This window comes from Bos taurus, chromosome 23 (genome assembly GCF_002263795.3).
Source record: "Bos taurus isolate L1 Dominette 01449 registration number 42190680 breed Hereford chromosome 23, ARS-UCD2.0, whole genome shotgun sequence".
NCBI classification, from domain to species: Eukaryota; Metazoa; Chordata; class Mammalia; order Artiodactyla; family Bovidae; genus Bos; species Bos taurus.
In genome coordinates this window covers 36,836,406-36,861,459 of record NC_037350.1, presented here as the reverse complement: position 1 = coordinate 36,861,459, position 25,054 = coordinate 36,836,406, and the positions used below count along the sequence as shown (strand labels likewise).

Below are 25,054 nucleotides of genomic sequence, written 5' to 3'. Positions count from 1 at the left end.
CCTGTGTCACAGCCCTGTTTCGTTATAGAATGGCGTTGTGGATAAGGATGATATTAAATTTTAATGTTATTGCTATTATTACTGTTGACTGTTTTTAGCTTAAGTATGCCTGCTTCTTTAATTCCAGCTTCTGCAGGGCCAGAAAACAGAAGTGTGCATAAACAGTCAGGAAAATTACTGTATACCCTGGAGACCCAGCATCGCATGCTCTGCCTGTTGTGAATGATGAATCAAAATGGAAAGGTTATCATTTTCATTAGCTAGGAAAGAACAAGACCATACTTTTCTCCAAGTGTAATTACAGTGGTTCACTGGCAACATTACACTGCAGTAATTAGTCTAAAGGTGTATGTGAGGGCAGGCTTTTGCACAGACACTAGAAATATTATTTCAGAGTTTAAGGTCACAGCCTTGTGTTTAACATGTTCCAGGCAGCTTAGGGGGAAAAAAAAACTAATTTGACTGGAGCTAAAGAAAGACATTTGACATTTCCCAGAGTCATGCATTCAGAAACCAGTCAGGTAGAAAAATTGTATTTTATTATCTATAATTAAAAAAAAAAAAAACTTAGCTGCAAAAGTAGCATGTCAAAATATTGTATAGGATAAGCAGAGATAAAATTCAGGTTTATTAGAAATGTGCAGTAAATAATTATGAGAACTTTTGATACATGTGTTTTAATCTGCATTTTTCTACCTAAGGCAACTGGACAGAAAAATTAATTGCTAGAAACTTTTCAGAGGAAGCAAAATAATTCCTCTACCTTCTTGTAACTGTTTTCAAGAAATAAATATTTCTCTTACACAAGTCTAATATACATCTGTCCTTTATGAATGTTTTTGGGTACTCTGAGCAATTATATTGAATTGTTGAAATCTCTGTAACCTGACCCTGTATGAGTAGAAAGTGAATTGCAATTATTTTCCAAAGCCACACGTAAGCTTTTCTGTTTAAGTAAAACAAAAGTGAGAAGAGTGAAAAAAAAGTTGAAAAAAAGTAAAATTTACATAAAGTTTATATTTTAAAGCCACATTATGGACTTAAAAGAAACTCTGCTTCTTCTAGTTCAGAGAATACTTATACAAGTCACAGTTCTTACTGGGTTAAAGGTAAAAACCCAAGTACTCTTAATGTCTTTGTTAAATTTCAGTATTTTCTGCCTGTCTTGAAGCAATTCTTTTTAGCTTCTCTCTTTACATCCTGAAATAGCCGTGCAGAATGTTGTTTGTTTTAGGACCCGTGGAGAAACAGAATGTACTTGAATGAGCATTCATTCAGCAACCCAATTCTGTTGGAAACCACTGCTTTTTTCATGCTAGTGTGTGTTTTCTGTGTGTTATCTGCCCATATGGCTAGAACTGATGTTTCTCACCACTTCAGGCACTTGGGAAAATTTGAAGCATAGATGTGACACAAATAACACAGCCAGCTGATTATATAACGGACTGAAAAATCTGCCCCCAAATTGAATTAAAAAAAAAAAAGCCACTGCTTTACTGCTTTTTGTCTGTCACAGATGTTTCTCTGCTCAAGGAAAAGCCGCACACTCCAGAATTAGAGCCCTGATGTTGTACGTTTTCTGCAGCTAGGAATTCCATAGGAGACATCAAGTAGCAAGGATGCTTCCAAGACTTCTCTCGGCCACTGAACAGATCAGTGCATTCTGCTGAACCTCAGTCTCCTCTCTGTGAAATCAGAGTTTGCTAAGCCCCTTTCACGTTCTGAGCTTCTTTGTCTATTCAAGGGAATGCAGTCTTTATTTTCTGCCTTTGTGTTTGGAAAAAAAAAAGCAGACGTGCTTTTTTTTTTTTTTTTCTCTCACGTCTTTCCAACAAAGCCTGGAAAGTTCTACCCCGCCTGCACCTCCCGCCTTCATAGCAGGGACCATGGTTCCCATCAGCTCTGTGAGATTAGCAGATCATGCAGGATCCCATGGGCTTGTTCTGTACCTTCAGTGACCCCATCTGTGAAACGGAGGGATGGTTTCATAGGACTGTTTCTGTTACATCAGGCTCCAGTGAATCCCAGAGACAAGGTGTTGAGGCAAGAAAGAGACTTTAATCGGGGAGCGGGCAGACCGACAAGCTGGCAGGCTAGCACCTCAAAATAACCATCTTATTGGGGTCTGGATGCCAGATTCTTTAATAGATCAGAGAGAAAGAAACAATGAGGAGCTAAAGTCAAAAGGCAGAACAGAGAGGAAGAGGCAGTGAGAAAGTCAAGTGAAAGGGTCTTCCATCTTGCCAGACATCTCCAAGGGAATGGCCAGCTGTTGGAAGGGGTGTGTTAATCTCTTCTCTTCACAGGTGGACAGGGACAAACTCTCTCTCCATGAGCTGAACAAAGGCACTTCAGTTCACAGTCAAGCAGAGGGCAGGGTCCCCCAGGCGAGCCATGGAGTATCAGTAATAATAAGCCATGGAGTATTGATTATAATGATAAAAGCAAAAAAAAGCAAGTCAACGAAAGTTTCCAACATGGAGTCAGAATTGGCTTCCTCCCTGCAACATTTCTGCAGTTCATTTCTCTTAAAATGTAATTTTGAAGTCAGGTTCATATGGACTGAAAGAAGTTGTGCGTGTCATAGGAAAAGCCACTGTCTTCACTGACATCTGATGAATAAATTACAGAGTACATTTGTCTGCTTACAGCAGGTGCCAGGTCTGACAACCACTTTGAAAGGTTCTGACGCATGTCCTGAAGGTCAGACTTTGTAAATGGAAAGTGAAAAGTGCAAGAGACTATATTCCCAACCCAACTTCTTAAACTCTAAAATGCTTTAGAAATTAAAGAAGCATTTTATAAATCAGCTATAGATTATGTACCTGTAAAGCAAATCAAAAGGCAAAGAGATTATTTTAAAAAGAACTTTGTTGGGAAGATTTTAACAGGATTCTTCAGGTGCAGGTCACTGGATAGCTTTATGAGAGACTCTGTCAATGTTTCTTTGGTGGGTATTAAAATCAAGTTGTTCCTTTCAGGGCAGCAAGAAAGTGGCTATAGTTTGCAGAGGGCTCTAAGCACACATTTACTGGGAGAAAAGGGACAGCCTGGATTCAGAGTACAAATTTCCTTCATCTGAAACCTTGTCAGCAGATCAAATCTACCATGAATGATGACTTAGAATTTTGGACCTGAAAGGTCCTCTAAAAATCAGAATCCACTTCCTCTTCAGTCTGCTTGCCTCGCCACCTCCATTGTTACTTCTACCAAACTCTCATTTTTTTCCTGTAAGGAAATCAAAGGCCCAAAATGTAGCCAAATTTCTTTTATCTTAAAAATAATCTACTCAGACCTGTGTCCTCTCGCCCCACTCTCCAGTTCAAACATGTGGCATTTGATGTCTGAATAACCCTTCTTCCTCTCCCCAGGGTTCTGCTGAAACTGTGCGTTCCTGCTTCTGACCCTTCCTTCTCCCTCCATCACTTTCCCCTTCCATCCTGTCCTTGAAAGTTCCGGTTATCTGGGAGTCATCCTCTGGATCCTTCTGTGGGTTTACAGTTCCACTTGCGTCTTCATCGTTCCTGCTGAGTAGCCATATTGTGCTGCCAGTCACAGAGGGCATTGAAACCAGTATCTTCAACCTCCTTTGTATTCTCTTTCTCTCTCTATGGGCGTGTGTGTGTACCTGTATATATTTTCTGTAAACTCAGGAGTTTGTTCATTTTTTAAATTACACAAGCAGTCATTCTGTTAACTTCCTCTGCGAGGGGCTTGTCTCAAAGCCAGTGACATAGCCTTGCATTCCTGTCAGAGATTCCAGTTGCTGGGGAGGTTCTGTCAGCAAGGGTGAGAAGCCAGGGAAGAAGCCTCCTTTTCACAGAATCTCAGAACGTCAGCAGAGAGTAGATGCTGCAGAATCTCAGTGAAGATTCTGTATACACCTATCCTTCTGTAAGACAGGCTGATCCTTCTCCTGGGGGATCCCTCTGCCTTTAGTATATTTGAGAGCTGAGTGATGGTAGTCCTAGGGACCTAAGGGTATCTATAGTCTTGCCCTTTTGCTCCTGAAGCCTTGCTTCTTCCTCTGAGACCAAGACTGCCTTGCTGGGCAGTAGAGGCATTCTAAGTCAAATTAGGATGATTACCCTAAATCTAGTACCGTGATAGCTCAGGCAATAAAGAATCCACCTGCAATGTAGGAGACCTGGGTTTGATCCCTGGATTGGGAAGATGCCCTGGAGAAGGAAATGGCAACCCACTTCAGTATTCTTGCCTGGGAAATCCCATGGACAGAGGAACTTGCCAGGCCTCGGTCCTTTGGGTCGCAAAGAGTTGGACACAACTGAGCAACTGACTACACCCTAAATCTTGTTATGTGATCTTTAACCACACAGAGTTGTCACGTAGAGTTGGGGAGAAAGCGGTTGGAAAATAGGGAGATGGCTCATTTAAAAAAAAGATTTAAGACTTACACGTTTGGACTGTAAGTTTCCTTATTGTCACCAAGGCAATGTTGCCTCTTCCAGAATTCCAGCTCAATCCCCCCTCTACTGCTGCTAAGTCACTTCAGTAGTGTCCAACTCTGTGTGACCCCATAGACAGCAGCCCACCAGGCTCCGCCATCCCTGGGATTCTCCAGGCAAGAACACTGGAGTGGGTTGCCATTTCCTTCTCCAATGCATGAAAGTGAAAAGTGAAAGTGAAGTCGCTCAGTCGTGTCCGACTCTAGTGACCCCATGAACTGCAGCCCACCAGGCTCCTCCTTCCATGGGATTTTACAGGCAAGAGCACTGGAGTGGGGTGCCATTGCCTTCTCCAGTCCCCCCTCTACACACTTCCTTAACTTTGTTGTTGTTTTTAAGGTTATTTGAAACCGTTGATTCTCTTAAAAGTCATATTTGATGTTCAGTTCATTCTTTAAAAAATACTACATTAGAGCATTTATTATTTTTTGTGTGTGTGGCGGGGAGGGCGGTTTCAGGGGGTGGGGATAGATGGCATCAATTTTTGGTCAAAGTCCTAGGTTGCTCATGCTCATTTTTGCTCAGTAGTTTCTGGGGAACTTAAAGAGCCAATGAGACAAAATCGATGGCTGAAGGGACCAAAAGGGTGACTGGAGAGGTGTTTGCCCCTGTAAATGACCGCCCATCGCAATTTTCCTGAATCCCACTGGCAAATAGTTAAATACTCCATACAAATTGTTCTCTAATGGTTGATCAAATGCCCTGCCCTGTGCTGTATAAACATAGCAAGTTTTTCTAACTATGTGTGTGAATTACTGTCATGGTTAGTCTCTCCAGATAAAATAGAATAACCCCCAAAGTGATAACTGCAAACATCCACATTAATTCTAACAAGAGGAAAGTCTCAGCATTCGTTTTTGGTGGCTCTGCAGTCTCGTATTGTTGTTAATTTCCTGAAAACTTAATGTTAGATGAAGTGTAATTGCAGATTTCCTTAAGAACCATTGACAGATACTTATCCTAAGTCATAAGCAACTCACACTGTGAAATGTGTGCAAACATTCTAAGTTTCCTTCCAGAAGAATATATTTCAGTGAAACCCAGTATTCATCAGGGTTTTTTTTTTTGTTTTTTGTTTTTTGTTTTTAATAAACAGGGCCATTAAAGCTCAAAGTAGAAGTTAGGAGAACTTCCTTTTGTTGTAACTTGATTTTTAAAAGAGATTAATGTTGCAGGAACTTTCACTGGTTTTCAAGGAGTGAACTACATCAGTCTGTGATGTGTCATCTTGAAGACTTTACTAAGTGGCTATATTTGAATGATAGAGTTAAAAAAAAAAAAGAGCAAATTATAGTGTATTTAGGTATTGGCATTGTATAATGGAGAGAGGAGTTTGGTGTTTTCAGTTTTTTCTTTGTAATTGTTAGGTGGTCTATTTAGTGCAGCTGTGTTTATGTTTCCTAAGTGGTAACTGCCTGAACATGGTGACAAGTCCCTACATAAGAGAAAAGGGATTTTGTTCAAAAAAATCTTGCCAACGTACTTTAACATGGAGGGTTGTATTTATCAAGGAGCAATGGCAAAAATGATTCTAGGCATAATCATCTAATATAGCTGGTTTGCCTCATCAGCCATTTTGACAACCTTGTTTAAAAAAAATAAATAACTGATACTTTAAATGTTGCATTTCACAGTGGAATAAACTTGGAAATGGTAGAATAATTTAGAATGGTCACATTGCTTTAACCAACGTTTTGGCTAATTTAACTTATTGGTTATTAAAAATCCATGCTTAAATCATAAATACAGATCCTGTAGAGAATAGTCTCTTAAAAAAATAGAATTAATATGCAGTCACAGCTGCAGCAAAAAAAAAAAAGAGACAGTTGCCCGTGAGAGAGAAAATGTGTATATTAAGCAAATAACTGAATTAATCAATAATTTCAGAATTGCATGCAGCATATGAAATGTTTAGGTGCAGAGACTTAATGACTAGTTTTTGAGGTGTTTTCTTTAGTGTTACATCCCTCATAACTCAAATTAATGTTTATTACCAGTCTCTCATATTGCCAAAATATTTTCATGAATTTGGATTAGAAGCAGCTTGTTCTGGCTTGTTTTGCAACTTTGTTTCAAGAAACAAAGTGATATTTAGAAGATTTTTGTATGTCTCAGAAGCCTTAATTATCTAACTTCTGTTGAAGGAAGACATAAGATCAAGTTTTGCTTCATAGTTCTCTAAGACAATAAGATTTTTTTCTACCCAAATTTTATATTACTACATAAATAATAATGCCTTTCTGGAAATTTGAATCCATGATTCTTGTATTGGCTGTTAAGTAGCTAGCAATTTAGATCTACTTTAAATTCAAGAAGACACGACTTGGGACTTCCCCAGTGATCCAGTGGTTAGGACTTCATCTTCAGTGCACGGGGTGTGGGTTCCATCCCTGATCGAGGAGCTGAGATCTCACATCCCTCACAGCCAGAAAACCAACACATAAAATAGAAGCAATATTGTAATAAATTCAACAAAGACTTTAAAAATGGTCCACATTAAAAAAAAATCTTAAAAAAAACAATTTAAAAAGACATGACTTGCTGGTCCATAACTCTTTGGGTTGGTGTTTATTTTGGATTCTCAGACATCTGCCTGATGGCTCCTATTTTTTTTTCTCCCCTCTTTCCACAGATTGGTCAGAGACAACAAGTGTTAGTCACGGAAGAATCTTTTGATTCCAAGTTTTATGTTGCGCACAATCGATTCTACGAGCAGGTAAGAGACACTCCCACACTCTCAGGATTTCTCCAAAATGAGAAAGAGTTCTGAAAGTAAATCAATTTAAGCAAAAGAGACTTAAAGTAGCAGAGATTCGTATTGATAGCATCTTGTGGCAGGAAGGCTATTTTATAGCATCAAGCCAGCCAAGCTAACGTGGGGCTTATCTTTGTGGATCTACAAAACATTCTATCCAAAGGAGTAAGTCTGTTTTAGTCCTCATTCGTCTTTGATGGGAGCAGCCTTTGGCGTTGGGGAGTTTGAAACAGGCAGTTCTGACTGCCCCAGCCTCCCACAGCCTGGCACCGTGGAGGGAAAAGTTCTGTCCAGGGGACAGGAAGGATGTCTGCACCGGCGACATCGGCCTGGAAGGGCGGGGACTTCCTCTCCCTGTCTCAGCGCTCTAACAGGCTTTTGGTTGTTTGTCTGTTGGTTGGCTTTTTTAGTTTCAGAGTTTTATTTTTTTTGTATTGCCTTTTTAAAAAAAAAAGAACTTCCATCATAATGAAAAGTGCTGAGGGCAAAAGGAAAAGAGTTCCTTGGATTCAGCTCACATTGTGTGAACAACTTTGGAGACCAGAGTGAGGATCACACTAGCTTCACGTGGAGAGTTTTCTTCGAGGCCCAGCTGAAGGGGCTCCCCAGTCCCTGCCCTTCTAAGGCAGCGTGCTTTGCTGCACCAGCAGCCAGACTTCTAGTTCAGTGTTTGGGGTTGCACTTCCCCAGGCGGTGAAGCAGTTCAAAAATGACTAAAGCAGACAGTGCCTCCTTCAGGGGCCATTGGCCCTGGGAAGGGCCAAGGAGGAGGTGCCATAGGCCCCTCTGGGTTAGAGACGCTCCTAGGGGCAGAGGGATTCTTTGGGTCATCCCTGGATCGTATTTTCTTAATATCAGGCGGGTTTTCCTACTTTTTTGTTCTTCTCTCATCAAATGAGAAGTGAACTTTTTTTCTGTGGATTGTGGCTTGGGAAGGCTCTTCAGGCCAGTATGGGCCACCCTGGTAAGGGATGAGCAAGGGAGGCTGACCGCCTGTGTTAGAAGCAGGGAAGCAGGAGTGGGAGTAAGGCTCCAGCATGGGTGTTCCATGTGGACTCATCTCACGCTGGGCACCGGGTCCTCAGGGAACGGGGGAGAGCCTTACAAGGCCCAGGCTGAACATGCCCTGTTTAGGCCCCAGTAGAGACTACATTTGAGGTGGTGGTGGTGGTTTAGTTGGTAAGTTGCGTCTGACTCTTTGTGACCCCATGAACTGTAGCCCGCCAGGCTCCTCTGCCCATGGAATTCTCCAGGCAAGAATGCTGGAATAGGTTGCCATTGCTCCTCCAGAGGATCTTCCCGACCCAGGGATTGAACCTGAGTCTCCTGCATTGCAGTCAGATTCTTTACCTTTGAGCCAGCCAGTTGAGGACTGATCCCAGCTCTCCGTGTTTGAGCTGAGAGTCCCCATTTTCCATCTCAGTAAATGACTCCAGAGAACCCTCTTCCTCTTCAGGTCAGCCTTCTGCTCAGCTCTCTGGAGGAGCTGGATTATATTTTGGTAGCCTCTTTCCTCTTCTTTCTCTTGCCATCTGGGTTTTTGCCTCAGCAGGGAACTTTTTTTCCCCCTTCATTTTAAAGGCGATGGCATGCCTCATTAGCTGTTTCCTCCAATTTAAAGCAGTAGAGCTTTTTCCAATTATTAAAACCGGAGAGGGAAAAAACACTGAGCCCTTCATTCAGATCAAGGCAGCAGATCAAGGAGAGTTATTTTCCCCCAGAATACTACCAGATCTCCCAGGGACAGTTTACTCTAGAGATTTTCTTATTTTATAAAAACTGATTTAAAAGGGCTTTCATATCCTGACACTAAGGCTCTCTTAGTTCATTTGCTTGCCATGAGTAATCCACCACCCAGGTGACCTTTTTCCTATACTTTGATGAAGCAGTGTACTCAATGGTCATAAAAAATCAAACTCAGAAACACCAAGATCCAATTTAGCCTCTCGGAGAAACTGGCTATGGAATTTCTGGCTCTCATCTGACTTTTTGTGTGTGTGTGTGTGTGTCTCTACAACCAAGCCTATCGAAGATTTCATAGGAATTATTTTTCTACAAAAGATGACCTCCAAAAGTGAAGATTGTATCTAGATATCAGAGTAGACTGCTGGATCAGAATTAGGCTGTTTATTTTGGATTCTGAGTTGAAAAGATTGGCAGGTAGCTCCAGTTCTGAAATAGAAGTGTGAGGGAGAACAGAATACATACAGGCTACGTGTAAGTCCCAGAAGAGGAGAAACATTTGCTGGAGGTAAACAAGTATTTTGATCTGTAATCTTTAGTGGAAAGAGACCATCTGACAGTTTCCTATGAGCCAGCCAAAGTACCCTTCAGAGGAGCTGGCTCTATGTGGACGCAGAACTAGCAAATAACATGCATTTTATAACAGAGCGAAAGAAATGATGGAAACCATCAGTTGAAGAAGTCATTTAGCTCCAAACACCAAGGTTTGAACTATGGAAAAGGGAATTGTGAAATGTTCTTCTTCTTCCCCCCAAACAACAGGCATGTGCACACTCACACACACACACACGCACCCAAATATTCAGGCCTTAATTTAAAGGGGCTGTTTAAATCATGACTCTGACAGTGAACTTGCAAGGTTCCAAACGTATGAGGGTTTCATCGGTGTTGTCCCAGTTTTCTTCATTGCCTGGGACAGCCGAGAGCAGGAAATCAAAGGCCTGTTCAGAAGTAACTGGCTGTGCCTTCCACGTGCCTTAGGACCACAGGCGTCCTGCGAGGAGTGAGCACTGTCTGTGGCCCCACCCCTCCCAGAAATGCCCTCCCTGTCTGCTGGATACCCAGATTTTTGAGTATCTGGAAGATAGAGCCCACTTAAGATGGGATCCCCAAAGAGAAAAAGGACATTAAAGGACAAGTGAGGAAATCTGAATAAATTATAGACTTTAGTTAATAGTAATACATCAATAATTTGTCCACCTCATGCGAAGAGCCAACTCATTGGAAAAGCCCCCCATGCTGGGAAAGATTGAGGGCAGGAGGAGAAGGGGACGACAGAGGATGAGATGGTTGGTTGGCATCACTGACTCAATGGCCATGCATTTGAGCAAGCTGTGGGAGATCGTGAAGGTCAGGGAAGCCTGGCGTGCTGCAATCCATGGGTTCACAAAGAGTCAGACACAACTTAGTGACTGAACAACAACAATGCATCAATATTGGCTTATTAATTGTGACAAATGTATCATACCAGCTTAGATGTTAATGAGAGGGAAATTGCACCTGGGGTGTGTGAGCTCTTTGTGCTATGGACAATAATTCTGTAAACCTCAAGCTGTTCTAAAATAAAATTTTATTTCTTAAAAATTAAGTCTTCTGTCATTTTTTTTTTCAGGTTTTAGTGCCAAAGAACCCCACATTCATGGGAAAAATGGTCGAAGTGGACATTTATGAATCAGGAAAACATTTTATGAAGGGGCAGCCAGTTTCAGACGCGAAAGTATACACACCATCCATCAGCAAACCATTAGCAAGAGGAGAAGTCTCGGGTTTAACAGAGGTGGGTAAAAGCGCCTTCCTCTCTGCCCAGCTGGTAAAAGGCAGCTATGGAAGCTCAGTGATTTCCAACCATGTTTCTGTTATCTTGTACAGTTCCCTTTTTATATATGCATGAGGCTTTAATCCTTTCTGACAGATTGAAATCCGAATTAGAAAGATGCATTTTTGCTGATGCCTATAGCTTTGCTTCTCTGCTTGCGGAGGGAAGAAGCTCTTTCTGCTTCTAGGCTAGAGGCAGAGGGCAGAAGCCATTATTTCCAGGTGAAAGATTTAACAGCAAAGATGATCTGATCAGTATGTTTCTGTGTCAGTAGATCCTGAGTGGAAGCAGGTAAGGAAAAAAAGGGTCATTTTTGTGCTTTGTGAAGATGGTTATAATACAGTAAAAAAAAAAAAAACTACCTACAGTTAAACAGGCAGTAAACCATGTCAGTGGATATGGTTATGGTGCCTTTCTCTAGGGTGTTAGCTGAGTATCTGCTTTAGTCATGTGGAGTGAAAATTAAACATTTTTTTTTTCTTTCTATAAAAAAGTAACCTGACCCCTATTTTATACCTTGGTAAATATGGCTGTTTGCCAGGCTCTCTCCTACATTTCATTGAGCTACAGCTGTAAAAGCTGATGGAGTGTGAAATGAAAATGTGTATCACATTTCTAAGCATCATTTGATGTCCTTTCTTCAACACAATTGTTAAGTGCTCCAAAAAAAATAAAAAGTAGAGCGCTGACTTAACATTCAGAAAAATGATGAGTGATATTTATCTGGCTGTGTAACTCCAGATTTGTTTTAGTAGATGTATTATCTCCCATCCCACCCCACCCCCACCCCAAAGCAATGGCAAAGGCATGTCCATTAAACGTTAGGAGTAGTGACAAAGAGGGTCGTATTATCTGTATTCTCACCTATTGTGATGACAGTCTCTGAAATCCGAAAGTGAGTGACACTTCTCACGAGCTTGACAAGGACATGTGAAGACTCTGTGGGCACAGCCGTCTGACTGATGCGGAGTGATGTCAGCCAGCTTTTGTCGAAACCCTGCCAAGTGTATCAGCCCACTTGACCAGGAGGGAACTCTCCAACTTGATAAGCATATAAGCATAGAAATTAATGTTTTCTGTTGTTTAGAAAAAAAATCATACATCATACTTGGGGGTTTGGATGGATGACCAGGAAGGAGCAATGAAATCCAGCATTTGAATTCTATTGCTTTTGATATTTTGGGTAATACTTCAGAAATTTTTCAAGCAAGCGACTTAAGAAAAAAAAAAATCTCTTTTTCCTCATGGTATATTTTACAAGGTTGATTTTAAATTGCCACAGTGAAAAGAATTTTATGGCAAATAGCAGCAGTGGCCAAAACTGTTATTTCAAAGACCCTGCCTGATTTAATTCCTTCATGTATGCCTATCAAAATGGCTGGTATTTTAAAACATCACATTATAATTATATACAAGTGAGGAAAAGCAGCATCCTTTCATTGGTTCCTTCGCTGTAATGTTACTTCCTAAGAGGGCAGCCCCATTTAAATTCCACGGGCCAGTCTGTTCTATTTTCCTCTGCCTCCCTCCAGCCTGGGAAATGGTGTCATCAGCTCCCTGACCAATCCCTCCTCTGGGCTGGGTTGACCCTAAAGTCCTAGGTGAGATGAGGATAAAGGTCATTTGACTGCTGGCCCTTCTGCCCCTCTAGGAAATATAGGTTGATCTCAGGCATGAGGCCAAAGGGTTCAGAATATTGATTTGTGCATTTAACGTTAAGGGGAACATCCAGCAATCCCTTTATCACCATTTGTGACTTCATGTAAATTAATGAACAGAGCTTTCCGTTTTATTATTTGTCTGCTTTTAAAGATATGCCAAACTCGGGGTCAAAAAGCCTTCTTCAAAAAAGCATTTGTCCTGGTGTTACAAACGTTTTTGCTGATGATATGAACCAAAATAGATTAAACAGGAGAACAGCTCCCATTTTTATAGGATTTAGAGGAAGGCGATAGAGGTTATAATCCTGCCTCAGACATTTTGAGCTCTTTGAGCTCTGATAAAGGTACTGGAACTCCTCAGTGAAAAAATGAGCTTCACTCTGTGGATGAAATGTGACCCTGGGGTCAGATAGAGCTGAGTTTGCATCTCGACTTGTCAATTTACTCCTCTGAGCTTTGGTTTAGTCTGTTAAATGGGGATAATCATTTCTTTCATGGGTTGTTGAAAGGAACGCATTCAATAGTATGTAAACCACCTAAAACTAGGCTTGGGACATAGTAAGTAGTTACTAAGTGGTTGTCTCCCCTTTCCCCTAAATCTAGCTGCTTTAGAAACAGCAGACTCCGAAGATGACCTTTGGTTCTTAATTATTTAGCTGTGATTATGCAGTGCACATAATCTGTGGGGGAGCGGGCGGTGAATTTCTCTGATAGGGTAATCTATTCAGTGCCAAAGAAACTAATCCCATCAGAATTTCTATCTTCTTAAATTTTCTTGGCTTTTCCTGAGTTTTTCTACAGTAAATGCTTCCTCCTCCACACATTATAAAGAAATCTAGAAAAGCCAAAGCATCTAAATCAAAATACTGTAAAAGAAAAAAAAAAAGTGTTTCCCATAGTAAATATGTTTCCTTAATTGAGAATATTATGATTATTCTTTAAGTCTTAAGCCCTACGCTACTTTGGACTTAAAACTGGGAGGGGTACAACAGACCAGGGGAAAAGTGCAGGCCGGGTGGGAGTTAAGAGATCTGGATCAGAGGATTCTGGCCTCTGTGGTGATAGACTCTGTGACCTTCTGTACATCACTTAGGTTCTCTGGACCTCGGTTGTCTCTAAGACTCAGTGTTTGAAATATTTCATCTGACAAAAACGGGTTGAATGCCTACCCTGTGGCAGGACTTTGAATTCTGTAAATATTAATAGAAATAAGGCCTAGTTATTTTCAAATAATGATAGTTATGTAAATGCCCATAGCATGGTGGAAAAGGAAAGCTTCTGTAGAGTCAAAAGGTAACTGTCCTCTAAGAAATTATATCCTAATAAAAACAGCATGTAGTAACATTTTTAAATGGTTATTGCTATTCCTCTTTTCAGTTTGGTTAGAAGAATAGAGGGAAAAGAGAATAGGATAGAGAGACAAAATTTGTCTGATTATTTTTAGAGAAGATTGGAGCCAAAAATGCCACCTCTAACCAAATAGGGAACATTTTTGAATAAGTATTCTTTAAGGATAATTAATTGCAGAAAGAAAGCTATGAATTATTATCCTATGGAAAGCACTATAGGGTTCAAAGTAAAAACATAAAGGACAGATCGTGCATTTTTCTGTGGACACAGTCAGGCAGCTTTGTTCTTAGGATGAAGAAGAGATGGGAGAAAGCAGAGGACATGTACATTTTCATAGGTGTTCTACGATAGTTGGAGAAGGAAATGCCAACCCACTCCAGTACTCTTGCCTGGAAAATCCCATGGACGGAGAAGCCTGGTAGGCTACAGTCGATGGGGTCGCAAAGAATCGGACACGACTAAGCGACTTCAACTTCACTTCTATGATAGTGATTCTCAAGTGTGGTCACCAGATTGGCAGCATCAGCAGTATATGGGAACTTGTTATAAGGCAAATTCATGGGCCCCAACCCAAAACTGAACTAGAAACTCTAGGAGAGGGACCTAGTCCTCTGTTTTTTCAAAGGCTGTCTAGATAATACAGACGCACACTGAAATTCAAGACCCCACTCTTCCAGGAAAATGATGCTCAAGTCGGGGAGGAGTGTTTGATGTTTGTAAAAGCAGTTTTACTATTTTAATGTAGTAATGCCAGACTTTTAATATACCAGAGTGAGCTTACACTAGGTACAAAAAGAGAGAGGAAAAAAAGGATGAGAAAATGGACAGTGTTAACCATCTTCCCCTTGTTCCAAGAGGTGTTCGAGCTGTGAGTCCACCTTAGGAATACCAGGGAACGTGAGCACTGCTGCTGCTTGATAAAGACGAGCCGGATCCACTGCTGATGTTTCTTCTTCTGTGGCCCCTCTTACCATACACCACTTGTATCCTCCCATCTCTTAGATCCATACTCAAGAAGTCAGAGCTATTTTGTGCCTTGCAAAAGAGAGAAAGGAAGACAATTCTCTCCTAATTCTAAACTTAGAAGTAAGCAGTTTTATTCCAAAGTGTTCCTCTTTTTAAGTTTCTTCGTATTTGTAAAGAATCACTTTAAAGAAAGAAGAGGCAGGGTGGCTCTCTGAAAAGAGCTCGAGACTTGGAGCCTGGCAGGTATGGGTTCAGACCACAATTCCTACAGTGTTGTACAGCACACCTTCTTCAGTCAAGTCTCTCCATCTGTAGAATGGAGGTAAGTGATTTGCAGAAGATTAAACTAGATAATGTGGACAACATACCCACGGCATAGTGTGTATGTTAGTATTTGATAAAGGGATGCAGTAAGTATTCCTTTAAAAATCAGTGATTTAATGGCTTTATTTTAATGTCTTTACTGTTCTAAGTGGTACATTGCTTCCATTGGTCTTCACCATCCAACACAGTGTAGCAAATAAGAACATGGATTCTGTATTCTGATCATCTGCATTTGAATCCCTGATTTACCATAAGAAACAGAGCTTGGGACACTTATTCAACCTCTTTCCAGCTTAGTTCTTGCCTCTGGAATTGGGGAATAACAACAGTACCCACTTCATAGAATTTCCATAGAAATGACTCAGCAATCAATCAATGTCAGCTCCTGTTACAGTAAATGTTGGTCACTGATAATTAATAATAATTATCATTATAATTTGCAGCACATGCTACAGCATCATTTCACTTTAGGCAATGAAGGTAAAAATTGCACAGTCTTGTATCATTGCAAATGTTGTGCTCATCAGCCATTGATTTTGTACAGATCAATTTAAGGGTTCCTCCACACAGTGAGAATGACAAATTCACAGAGAGAGACTCATAACAATCTTATATCACTGACTGTTCTTACTGCCAGGCATTTCTTTCTCTTATTCCTTACACCGCCTTTTAAAGAATATTCTAGAATGGAGACCAGGACCTGCCCTGTTTCTCACAAGGGAAGGGAAGGCTGCCCCAGGGTCCCCGGCTGTCACCTGTTTCTCATCTACCGGGACTTTGATCCTAATAATGTATTCACTTGAGCGGTCAGATAGCTCAGCACCAACACAGCCGACTGCCCGCAGAGAGGAAGCGGGAGTTTTAAAGGGTGGCGTGGTTTGCCTCATTACCAGACAAAGGGCCAGCAGGATGTTCAGGTGTACTGAGTTTTATGTACAAACTATACTATATTTTTGGAGCTTTGACCCTTAGAAAGGCATCGTTAAAATGCTTTCCTCTCCATCTAACGTTCATTTCCAAAACCACTGAAGTAAAAGGGTCTATTAGTTCTGGGCCAGATTTGAAAGTGCATGAAAACTGCATTCATGAGGTTAAGAAATGGCTTAATAATTAAGTTAAAACATTTGAAAGTAGGTCTAATTTCAAACAGATCAGCTAACCGTGTTAGAAGCAAATGAGGGTGTGTTCCTTCCTATTTTTCCTTCCACACCCCACCCCCCAAGATACTGGCTCCAATCCCAAAGCAGTTTTTCCTAGTTTTTTTTTTTTTTCCCCTTTTAACTTCTTGTAAGATTGAATTCTTCATTGCCCATATGTTCAGTCGGTGTCACGGTGAGAACTATAGCACGTTTAATATTTAGTCCATTTCTTCTGTTCTTACGGCTTCTACTTAGTTTCATTTGTAGATCTGTTAGGGCGTATTTGGGTTTCACAGTCTAGATACATAGCTTTTATTCTGTGCGCTTGAGCTGAATTTATTGGGGATTACAGCCTAACTCATACGATTATGTCAGTTCAGAAGGCCTTTCGTATGTTAGCCGTGTCTTCCACTCACCAGTTTGAGTACCATCCACAGTGTGGTCAGAGCAGGCTGATGCTAAACCATTAGCTTTCATTTCACTTGTATCACTAACTGTGCCATCACTCGTGATAATATTCCCCCCCTTGAGGCTTGTGGCCAGGGCATGGTGAGGGGAATTGCGTGCATCAAGGAACTGACTCCACCTCAGTGATAATAACAATAGCTGCCATTTACTGAGCCTCTACTATGTGCTGGGTGTTGAGGCTTCTTACCTGTGTTACCTCCACTTATGATTCCAGTCTGGATTAGAGCAGCAAGAACACTCAAAAGTGTTCTTTACACGGCTGTGCAGGCTCACGAAGAGGCATCCTAGGGTGGGACTGGGTCCTCTGCATCCTTTGCCCACATGCGGGGAAGCAAGTGCAAGGGGCTTGAGGCAAAAGCGGGGGCAGACTCCCAGGGCAAGGAGGGGCTCAGGGCGAGAGAAAAGGATCAGGCCCCTGAGCCTGAATGACTCACACGTTCAACCCACAGGTAATGCCTGGCCTCTTAGGATATGTCTTAGCACTTACTGAACATATTATCCCAGCACTGGACTACATATTGGAGATAGAAGTAATGAATATGGTCTTAGCCTTTGAGATTTGAGTCTGGATGTTCTCCTGGTGGCTCTGCTGTTCTGTTGTGACCCCTGTTGGGAGGGATTGGAGTGAGAAAGGGTCCTGTGGGTGTGCGCTGGCTACCTGTGTGACGTCATTGCTCTGGTGATGGGAGTTTTACAGGTGATCCCCACCAAATCTCAGATGCCAGGACTGCTCTTTGGTATTCTCATTTGGACTATGTTCCTTTCCTTTCAAAAGTCTTGAGCTTTTTACTCAGGCATCAGTGAGCAGTGCCGAGTATGATCACGTCTCAGTTTGTCTGGGTATAATTAATAACAGTGCCTTTTTTCATTCTTTGAGGGGTCCTCGTTCGGATGATAAATCAAGTGGTCCTCCGATCAGTCTGTAAGGTAGGTCCAGACTGCTTGGGGTCAGGAGTCTAAGGTGTGATCCTTGCCCTCAAGGAGATGGAAGTGTAGTTGGGAAAGGAAGACAGGTGCTTTTTGAACAAAATCTGTAATATATAAGGTGATAAATGAGATGACATCAGATCAGAAGAAATTGGAAGATGGGAGACCTTTGTAGAGTTGAGGGATCAGCGAATATATGGATCAGGGTTCTCTAAAGACGACAGAAAACAGTTAAACAGAAAGGGGTCCAAAAAGGGATACTGAGCAGTTCACAGAATAATTAGAAGGGCTGCGGGCAGACTCTTTGCTAAGTTTTCCAGAAACAAGACCCAAACCACATAGAAGCTGCTGGTAAGAGATGTTGCCTCTGCCCCTCTTGCCCCAGCAAGACAGAAGCCCCAAGCTTCTGTCTACTTCCTGACAAAGCTTGCTTCACAATCCGGGTCTCAGACCTGTTGCATCTGAGTGTGGAACCAGGGCTTCAGATTTGCACCAGAAGGACAGAAGAGGATGGGAAGATGGAACGTGTTTCCTGGAGTCTGTATCAGTGAGGTGGAATTTACAGTGTGGAGAACACTAGTGTGATGAGGGTATTCACACAGTTCCCACTGCAGAGGGTGGCATGGGTCTGATGGGGTTAGAACTGGACTGGAAGATAAGAAGGACTTAATCAGGCAAGTGAAGGAGAAGATTCTTCTCAGTACCAAAGGAACATAAGTCAGTGACAGAATGAGCAGGAATGAATTTGGCTTTCTTTGGGCATCTGTAAGTAGATGTGGGCAGTTGGGCGCAAGTGTATAATAATGTTCATTGTAAAGAGTGGCCCTCTGGGCTTTGAAGTGAAGGAGCAGATTATATTGGGTTTACCGGGTGCCTCAGTGGTAAAGAATCCACCTGCCAATGCAGGAGACACGGATTTGATCCCTGGGTTGGGGAGATCCTGTGGAGAAGGAAATGGCAACCCACTCCAGTATTTTTGCCTGGGAAATCCCATGGACAGAGGAGCCTGGCGGGCTACAGTACATGGGGTCAAAAAAAGAGTCAGACATGACTTATGACCAAACAAAAACAGCAGCATGTTACACTGGGTTGACTAAACAGCTCATTTGGGGTTTTCATAAGATGTGACAGGAAAACCTGAATGAACTTTCTGGCCAGCCCAATACAGTAGAGCACATGTATTAGTCTATGATACTGCAGTAACACATTAACCCTGAAATCTCAGGCTTAACACAGGAAAGGTTTATTTCCTACTCTTCACTGCAACACATCTAGTACCATTTATTGGGTGATCTCAAACCAGGGCTTATCTGCTCTACACAGGCACTCAGGGACCCAGGCCGACCGGCTAGAGAACCAGCTCTTCACGGCCTCAGCACAGGAGGGGCAGAGGGTATTTCTACTTCTGTCCATTGGCTAGAAGTATTCACATGGCCTAGAGTTTAGGAGATACACACTTCTGTATGAATAAGATATGAGGGAGTACTGGGAGTTTCTGCCATGCACGCTGGAAGGGTTTTGAGCACAAGTGTTATGGTGAAATTTGCCTGTGTGAGCCAAGTTCACAGGAGCAGGGCCGCCCCGTCTGCTCCGTTTGCCACCAGCTTTGGGTCATAGCACAGCGCCTGACTCAGAGCTGGTGCTCTGTGCACATTTGTAGAATGGACTTGACTCTTACTGATGTGCACGGTAGGAGAGAGGCTTTCTTGGCCGGAGGCAGGGAGGTTGACAGTGCGTGATAGGCTGATAATCCTCGGTTCCTTCAGCTCAGGACATTAGTATATTCTTCAAAGGCTAAAAAAAAAATCACAGTCAAGCCACCCAGCCTGCTCTTTGAAGTCATTTGACATCTTGATAAGCAGATTGCAAAAGCCTCTTTTTAAATTGATAATAATCTTGCAAGTTTAAATTCTTTTCACGGAAACTGTAACGATGAGGACCTTAGAGCCAGGCATGCTTCTAACCATCAATTTTCAGCCTGTTTCTCCTGTCATGTTCAGAGTACTAACTTTGACTTGTGCCTAAAATAATAGAAGCATGAATACCTTCTGTTTTGTAGCACAGTTTGCCACGTTTTAAATTTAAAGGGCTTCAGAGAAACAAATTCTCTCCTGTCCCTCAACCTCCCCGACACCATTGTATAAAACTACTGAGAAACATAAATGTACAAGCCATGTGTCAAGTCAACAGTTGTCTGGTAGGAAGTCAACCTGTAAAAGTAAGATCTGGTAACTTTCAAATTTGCCACCACTTGAGAAGTCCAAAGGACAAAAAAGGAAAAGCCAAAAAACACTGGAGATTTACATAATCGAGCTCAGCATTTTCCCTCTGGAGGCCCCCAGCTCCTGGGGATTCTTTCTTGCAGATATCCACTCTGAAAGACAAGTATATCCCTCAAGCACATAAACTTTGTGATCTTTCTACATAGATTTGGGATTTTGGTTCTGTCCCTGATAACTGTGTGATCATTGGCTGGTTACTTACCATCTCACGGTGTGTTTCCTCTTCAATAAATTGAGGGTAATAGAGTCCATTCAGTAGAGTAATTCTGGCAGTGAAATGAGATAATGCATGGGAGGCACCCAATGGTACTGGCACAGAGGAAGTGATCCGTGACTATGTGGTACCAAATTGGAGGTGTGCTGATGATCACTGAAGATTTATTTGGGCCTGGTTAACTGAGATGCTAATATCACATCCATGACATGTATACCGTGAGAAGAGGAGGCGGTCATTGGTCTTTTCAGTAACGTTTATAACCGCAACAGCGTTTTTAAAAGTATCAGATCAGATCAGTCGCTCAGTCGTGTCTGACTCTTTGCGACCCCATGAATTGCAGCACGCCAGGCCTCTCTGTCCATCACCAACTCCCGGAGTTCACTCAGACTCACATCCATCAAGTCAGTGATTCCATCCAGCCATCTCATCCTCTGTCGTCCCTTTCTCCTCTTGACCCCAATCCCTCCCAGCATCAGAGTCTTTTCCAATGAGTCAACTCTTCGCATGAGGTGGCCAAAGTACTGGAGTTTCAGCTTCAGCATCATTCTTTCTAAAGAACACCCAGGGCTGATCTCCTTCAGAATGGACTGGTTGAATCTCCTTGCAGTCCAAGGGACTCTCAAGAGTCTTCTCCAACACCACAGTTCAAAAGCATCAATTCTTCGGCGCTCAGCCTTCTTCACAGGCCAACTCTCACATCCATACATGACCACAGGAAAAACCATAGCCTTGACTAGATGAACCTTTGTTGGCAAAGTAATGTCTCTGCTTTTGAATATGCTATCTAGGTTGGTCATAAGTTTCCTTCCAAGGAGTAAGCGTCTTTTAATTTCATAGCTGCAGTCACCATCTGCAGTGATTTTGGAGACCAGAAAAATAAAGTCTGACACTGTTTCCACTGTTTCCCCATCTATTTCCCATGAAGTGATGGGACCAGATGCCATGATCTTCGTTTTCTGAATGTTGAGTTTTAAGCCAACTTTTTCACTCTCCACTTTCACTTTCATCAAGAGGCTTTTGAGTTCCTCTTCACTTTCTGCCATAAGGGTGGTGTCATCTGCATATCTGAGGTTATTGATATTTCTCCCGGCAATCCTGATTCCAGCTTGTGTTTCTTCCAGTCCAGCATTTCTCATGATGTACTCTGCATATAAGTTAAATAAGCAGGGTGACAATATACAGCCTTGATGGACTCCTTTTCCTATTTGGAACCAGTCTGTTGTTCCATGTCCAGTTCTAACTGTTGCTTCCTGACCTGCATACCAATTTCTCAAGAGGCAGATCAGGTGTTCTGGTATTCCCATCTCTTTCAGAATTTTCCACAGTTTATTGTGATCCACACAATCAAAGGCTTTGGCATAGTCAATAAAGCAGAAATAGATGTTTTTCTGGAACTCTCTTGCTTTTTCCATGATCCAGCAGATGTTGGCAATTTGATCTCTGGTTCCTCTGCCTTTTCTAAAACCAGCTTGAACATCAGGAAGTTCACAGTTCATGTATTGCTGAAGCCTGGCTTGGAGAATTTTAAGCATTACTTTACTAGTGTGTGAGATGAGTGCAATTGTGTGGTAGTTTGAGCATTCTTTGGCATTGCCTTTCTTTGGGATTGGAATGAAAACTGACCTTTTCCAGTCCTGTGGCCACTGCTGAGTTTTCCAAATTTGCTGGTTACCTAAAACAAATACTTTGTGATCGTGTTTCTAAGTTTCCCCTTTTCACTGACTTTGAGTGCTGTTTCTTTTCTGCTCTCCTTCAGATGATGTCAGTTCCTCTGAACTGTCAAAAAGCATCATGGTGCAGGATAGTGTTACTTGCTACAGGCTTTTTTAAAAAAATATTCTTGTAGGAGGTGGTTTTCCATGCTCTGTACTGTATAATCTGATAATAAACACAAACAATCTGCCTAATTGGTCTCCCTCTTTATACCATCTATAAAAGTCAGATCATGTTTCTCTTGTGCTCACAACCATCTAGGATTCCATGACCTAACATATGTACCCAACAGAATAAAAGCAGGCATTCAAATAGATACTTGTTCTGTTTCTATGCCAATTATATTGTATACCAGTGTTCATAGCAGCATTATTCACTATAATCAAAAGCTGAAAACAGTCCAAGTGTCCATCAACAAATAAATGGATTAAACAGAATGTGTTTGATATGTTGATATATACATGCAATGGAATTTTGTTCAGCCATAAAAAGAAATGAAGTTCTGATACTTGCTACCACAAGGATGAACCTTGAAAACATTATGCTAAGTGACCTGTCAGGCACACAAAAAACAAATATTACATGATTCCACTTATATACAAGATCTAGAATAAGCAGAGCCTCTTTCTGTAGAGCCAGAAAGTAGATTAGAGTTTATCAGAGGTTGTGGGTACAAGGGTTGTTTCCTAATGATTGTAGGGTTTCTGTTTGGAATGATGAAAAAGTTTTAGAAAGAGACAGTGGGGATGGTTGTACAACATGGCAATTGTAATTGCCACTGATCTGTACACTTAAAAATGATTCAAATGGTAATATTTATGTTATATGTATCTCATCACAGTAAAAAAAAAATTTTTTTAAAAGTCTAGGGTTTCCCATGACACTCAGAATGGAAGCCAAAGGCCCTGTAGTGACCTCCAAGGCCTAGTGCCTTGCACACCCCGCTGGTCTCTCTACCGTATCATCGACCTCTTCCCCGTCAAACCCGCTAAGCCAGCCACAGGCTCATGCTGCTCCTTGGATGTGAACACACCGAGTTTGCTCCCTCCGGAGGGCCTTCCCGCTTGCTTGTCCCTCCGCATGGAACATGCTTCTCTTAGGTGCCACATGACATGTCTGTCATCTCCTCCAGTCAGGTCTCTGCTGAAATACCACCTTATCCATGAGGCTCCTGAGGAGCCCTCTGTAAAATAGTTACCCCCACCTTCTGTCAGACCTAGTACTTGCTGTCCTGATGGTACATCGTACCATCAGACATAGCAAATATTTATGTGCTTGTCTCCAGCTAATAAACAGGAGTCCCATCCATGAGGGCTGAGCTGTTCTGCTTTGCTCACTCCTTTGGCCTTAATGTCTGAAATAGCGCCTGCTCACTCGGTGTCTCTTGAATGAATGAATGAATATATTTGTGCTGTTAGGGTATCCCTTACTTCATTGATTCTAAAACCATATACCCAATGGCATTGAGGATAGTACTCAGGATGACAGGGTTGGTTGTGACAGCAGGTAACATCACCCATTTTTTTTGTTGTTCTTATTGTTTAAAACCCAAACTTCTGCCAAAACACTCTCATGGTGACCCATTTGGACAAAATCCCTAAGAGTAATTATTTTGTGTTGGACTGATTAAAGATTAACTGCAAGGCACTCAATTGTTATCTTCATCTACATCCCAGTTCTCAGTTTGCTCCGTGTGAGGAGGAGGATGGTTTCAGTTGTGGTTTAAGAGATTATCGAAAGGACTTAATTGTCAACGAAGCATTTTGACCCAATTCATCCCTTCTTTTTTTTTTAAGTTTACCACACCTGTGGAGCAGCTTGCTTATTTCCAGCCAATAATTTGGAATAGATGAGTTCTGATTTCTGCTACTGTCATGAACATTGTAATCCCAGGCTTTATAGTTCTAAGCAAGCCTCCTGGGGTAGGTGTGTGTGGGTGTGTGTGCACATCTGTGGCTGATATTTAGTAAGCAAAAGAGAGAACTGTACTATTAATTTTGAATCTCTCTACCCTACCCTGCTCCTTATTTTGGTGAGTGTTAAGAAGTTGAAAATAAGGAAAGTGTAGGTTTATTTGAATGGACGTTTGGTGCTAAGATTAAGAAGGACAAATAAGATGAAAGCATTCAGACAGAAGCCCACAGTGGAGGGGTGAGAAGGCAGCGAGCCTGAGCAGTCACCTTCATTCATTGCTTCTTCCCCGGACTCTCTCAGCAGCGACATTAGGGATGCTCGAGTGAAGATGTGCCTCCCTAAGTTTATATTTTAGGGATAAAATGCAGTTACAATAGAGATAATTTTCTGCTCTGAAGATAATTTTGTATTCTAAGCAAACTTTTTAAAATTAGGAGATTTTGAGTTTCTTTTCCAATAGTGTACTGCACTGCATAATGTATATTTCAAGACAGTTTCCTTGCATTAATCACATATTTGGTTTCGATAGATTTTCTGTGTAGGCCATATGTTCAGGCTCAGTTAAGAAAAGATTCTAAACTCTAATTTATCTTGAGTTCTAAGATATCAAACGATTTTTCCTTCCTCCCTATTAGCTCCCACTTCAAGCTGTAACAGTGCCTCTGGGCCATGAGAAAATTTACACATAAGAAATATTTTGAATTTGTTAAAAGAAGTTCAGAGCTTAAGAGTTGTTTTCAGATCTCTTGAGTAGGATGAAATACGATCTTACAGGAAATAATTAGGTGATGGGCAGATGCCGAGCTTTGGTTTTTGATATGATTATGTATCTTTCTTTCACTTGGCGCAGCTCAAGTCAGAAAGTTGGGCACCTAACAAGGAGGGGTCACCGAGACCACACAGGGGCACTTCAGATCTGTTCCTTTGGTGGACGTCAAGCCAGAATTATTCAGGATAGACTCTGAAATGCATTTGATCCTATGGTAGATAGTTTAATAATTTATGTTTGGCCTTATTAGCAAAGCCATGTGTTTACTCGATCACCAAAATAAGATGAAAAAAACTGAGATCATAGTGAGTTTTTTAAGTGTGTATGTGGTCCAGTTGAAAACATTTTCTTTGCAGTTTTAATGATCTTATGGCAAGTACACATTTGAGGTGGGGGGAGGGGAAATGACACATGAATAATGGCTGCTTTAGAATTGCTCATGCCCCAGAGTGGCACCCCAAGGCTGATGGTACTGTGCTGTCATCTTGTAATTGCAGCAGAGGTTTTCCAGTGTCAGTTTTCTCCCAGAATAAATGAACAGGTG

At 41.7% G+C, this 25,054-nt stretch overlaps 1 protein-coding gene across 6 annotated transcripts in view; it reads left to right on the top strand.

Moving 5' to 3' along the window:
• The window catches only part of CDKAL1 (CDK5 regulatory subunit associated protein 1 like 1), a 739,806-nt gene that overhangs the window by 610,958 nt on the left and 103,794 nt on the right, over positions 1–25,054 (top strand). For 5 of the 6 annotated variants that reach the window (XM_059880369.1, NM_001192691.1, XM_059880368.1 and 2 more), the window contains 2 exons: positions 7,099–7,182; positions 10,577–10,741. In XM_059880369.1, coding sequence (XP_059736352.1) covers positions 7,099–7,182; positions 10,577–10,741 — 249 coding nt within the window. Of the gene's footprint in view, positions 1–7,098; positions 7,183–10,576; positions 10,742–17,565; positions 17,616–25,054 lie in introns of those variants that run through there. The other variant, XM_059880370.1, reaches the window with a different exon arrangement.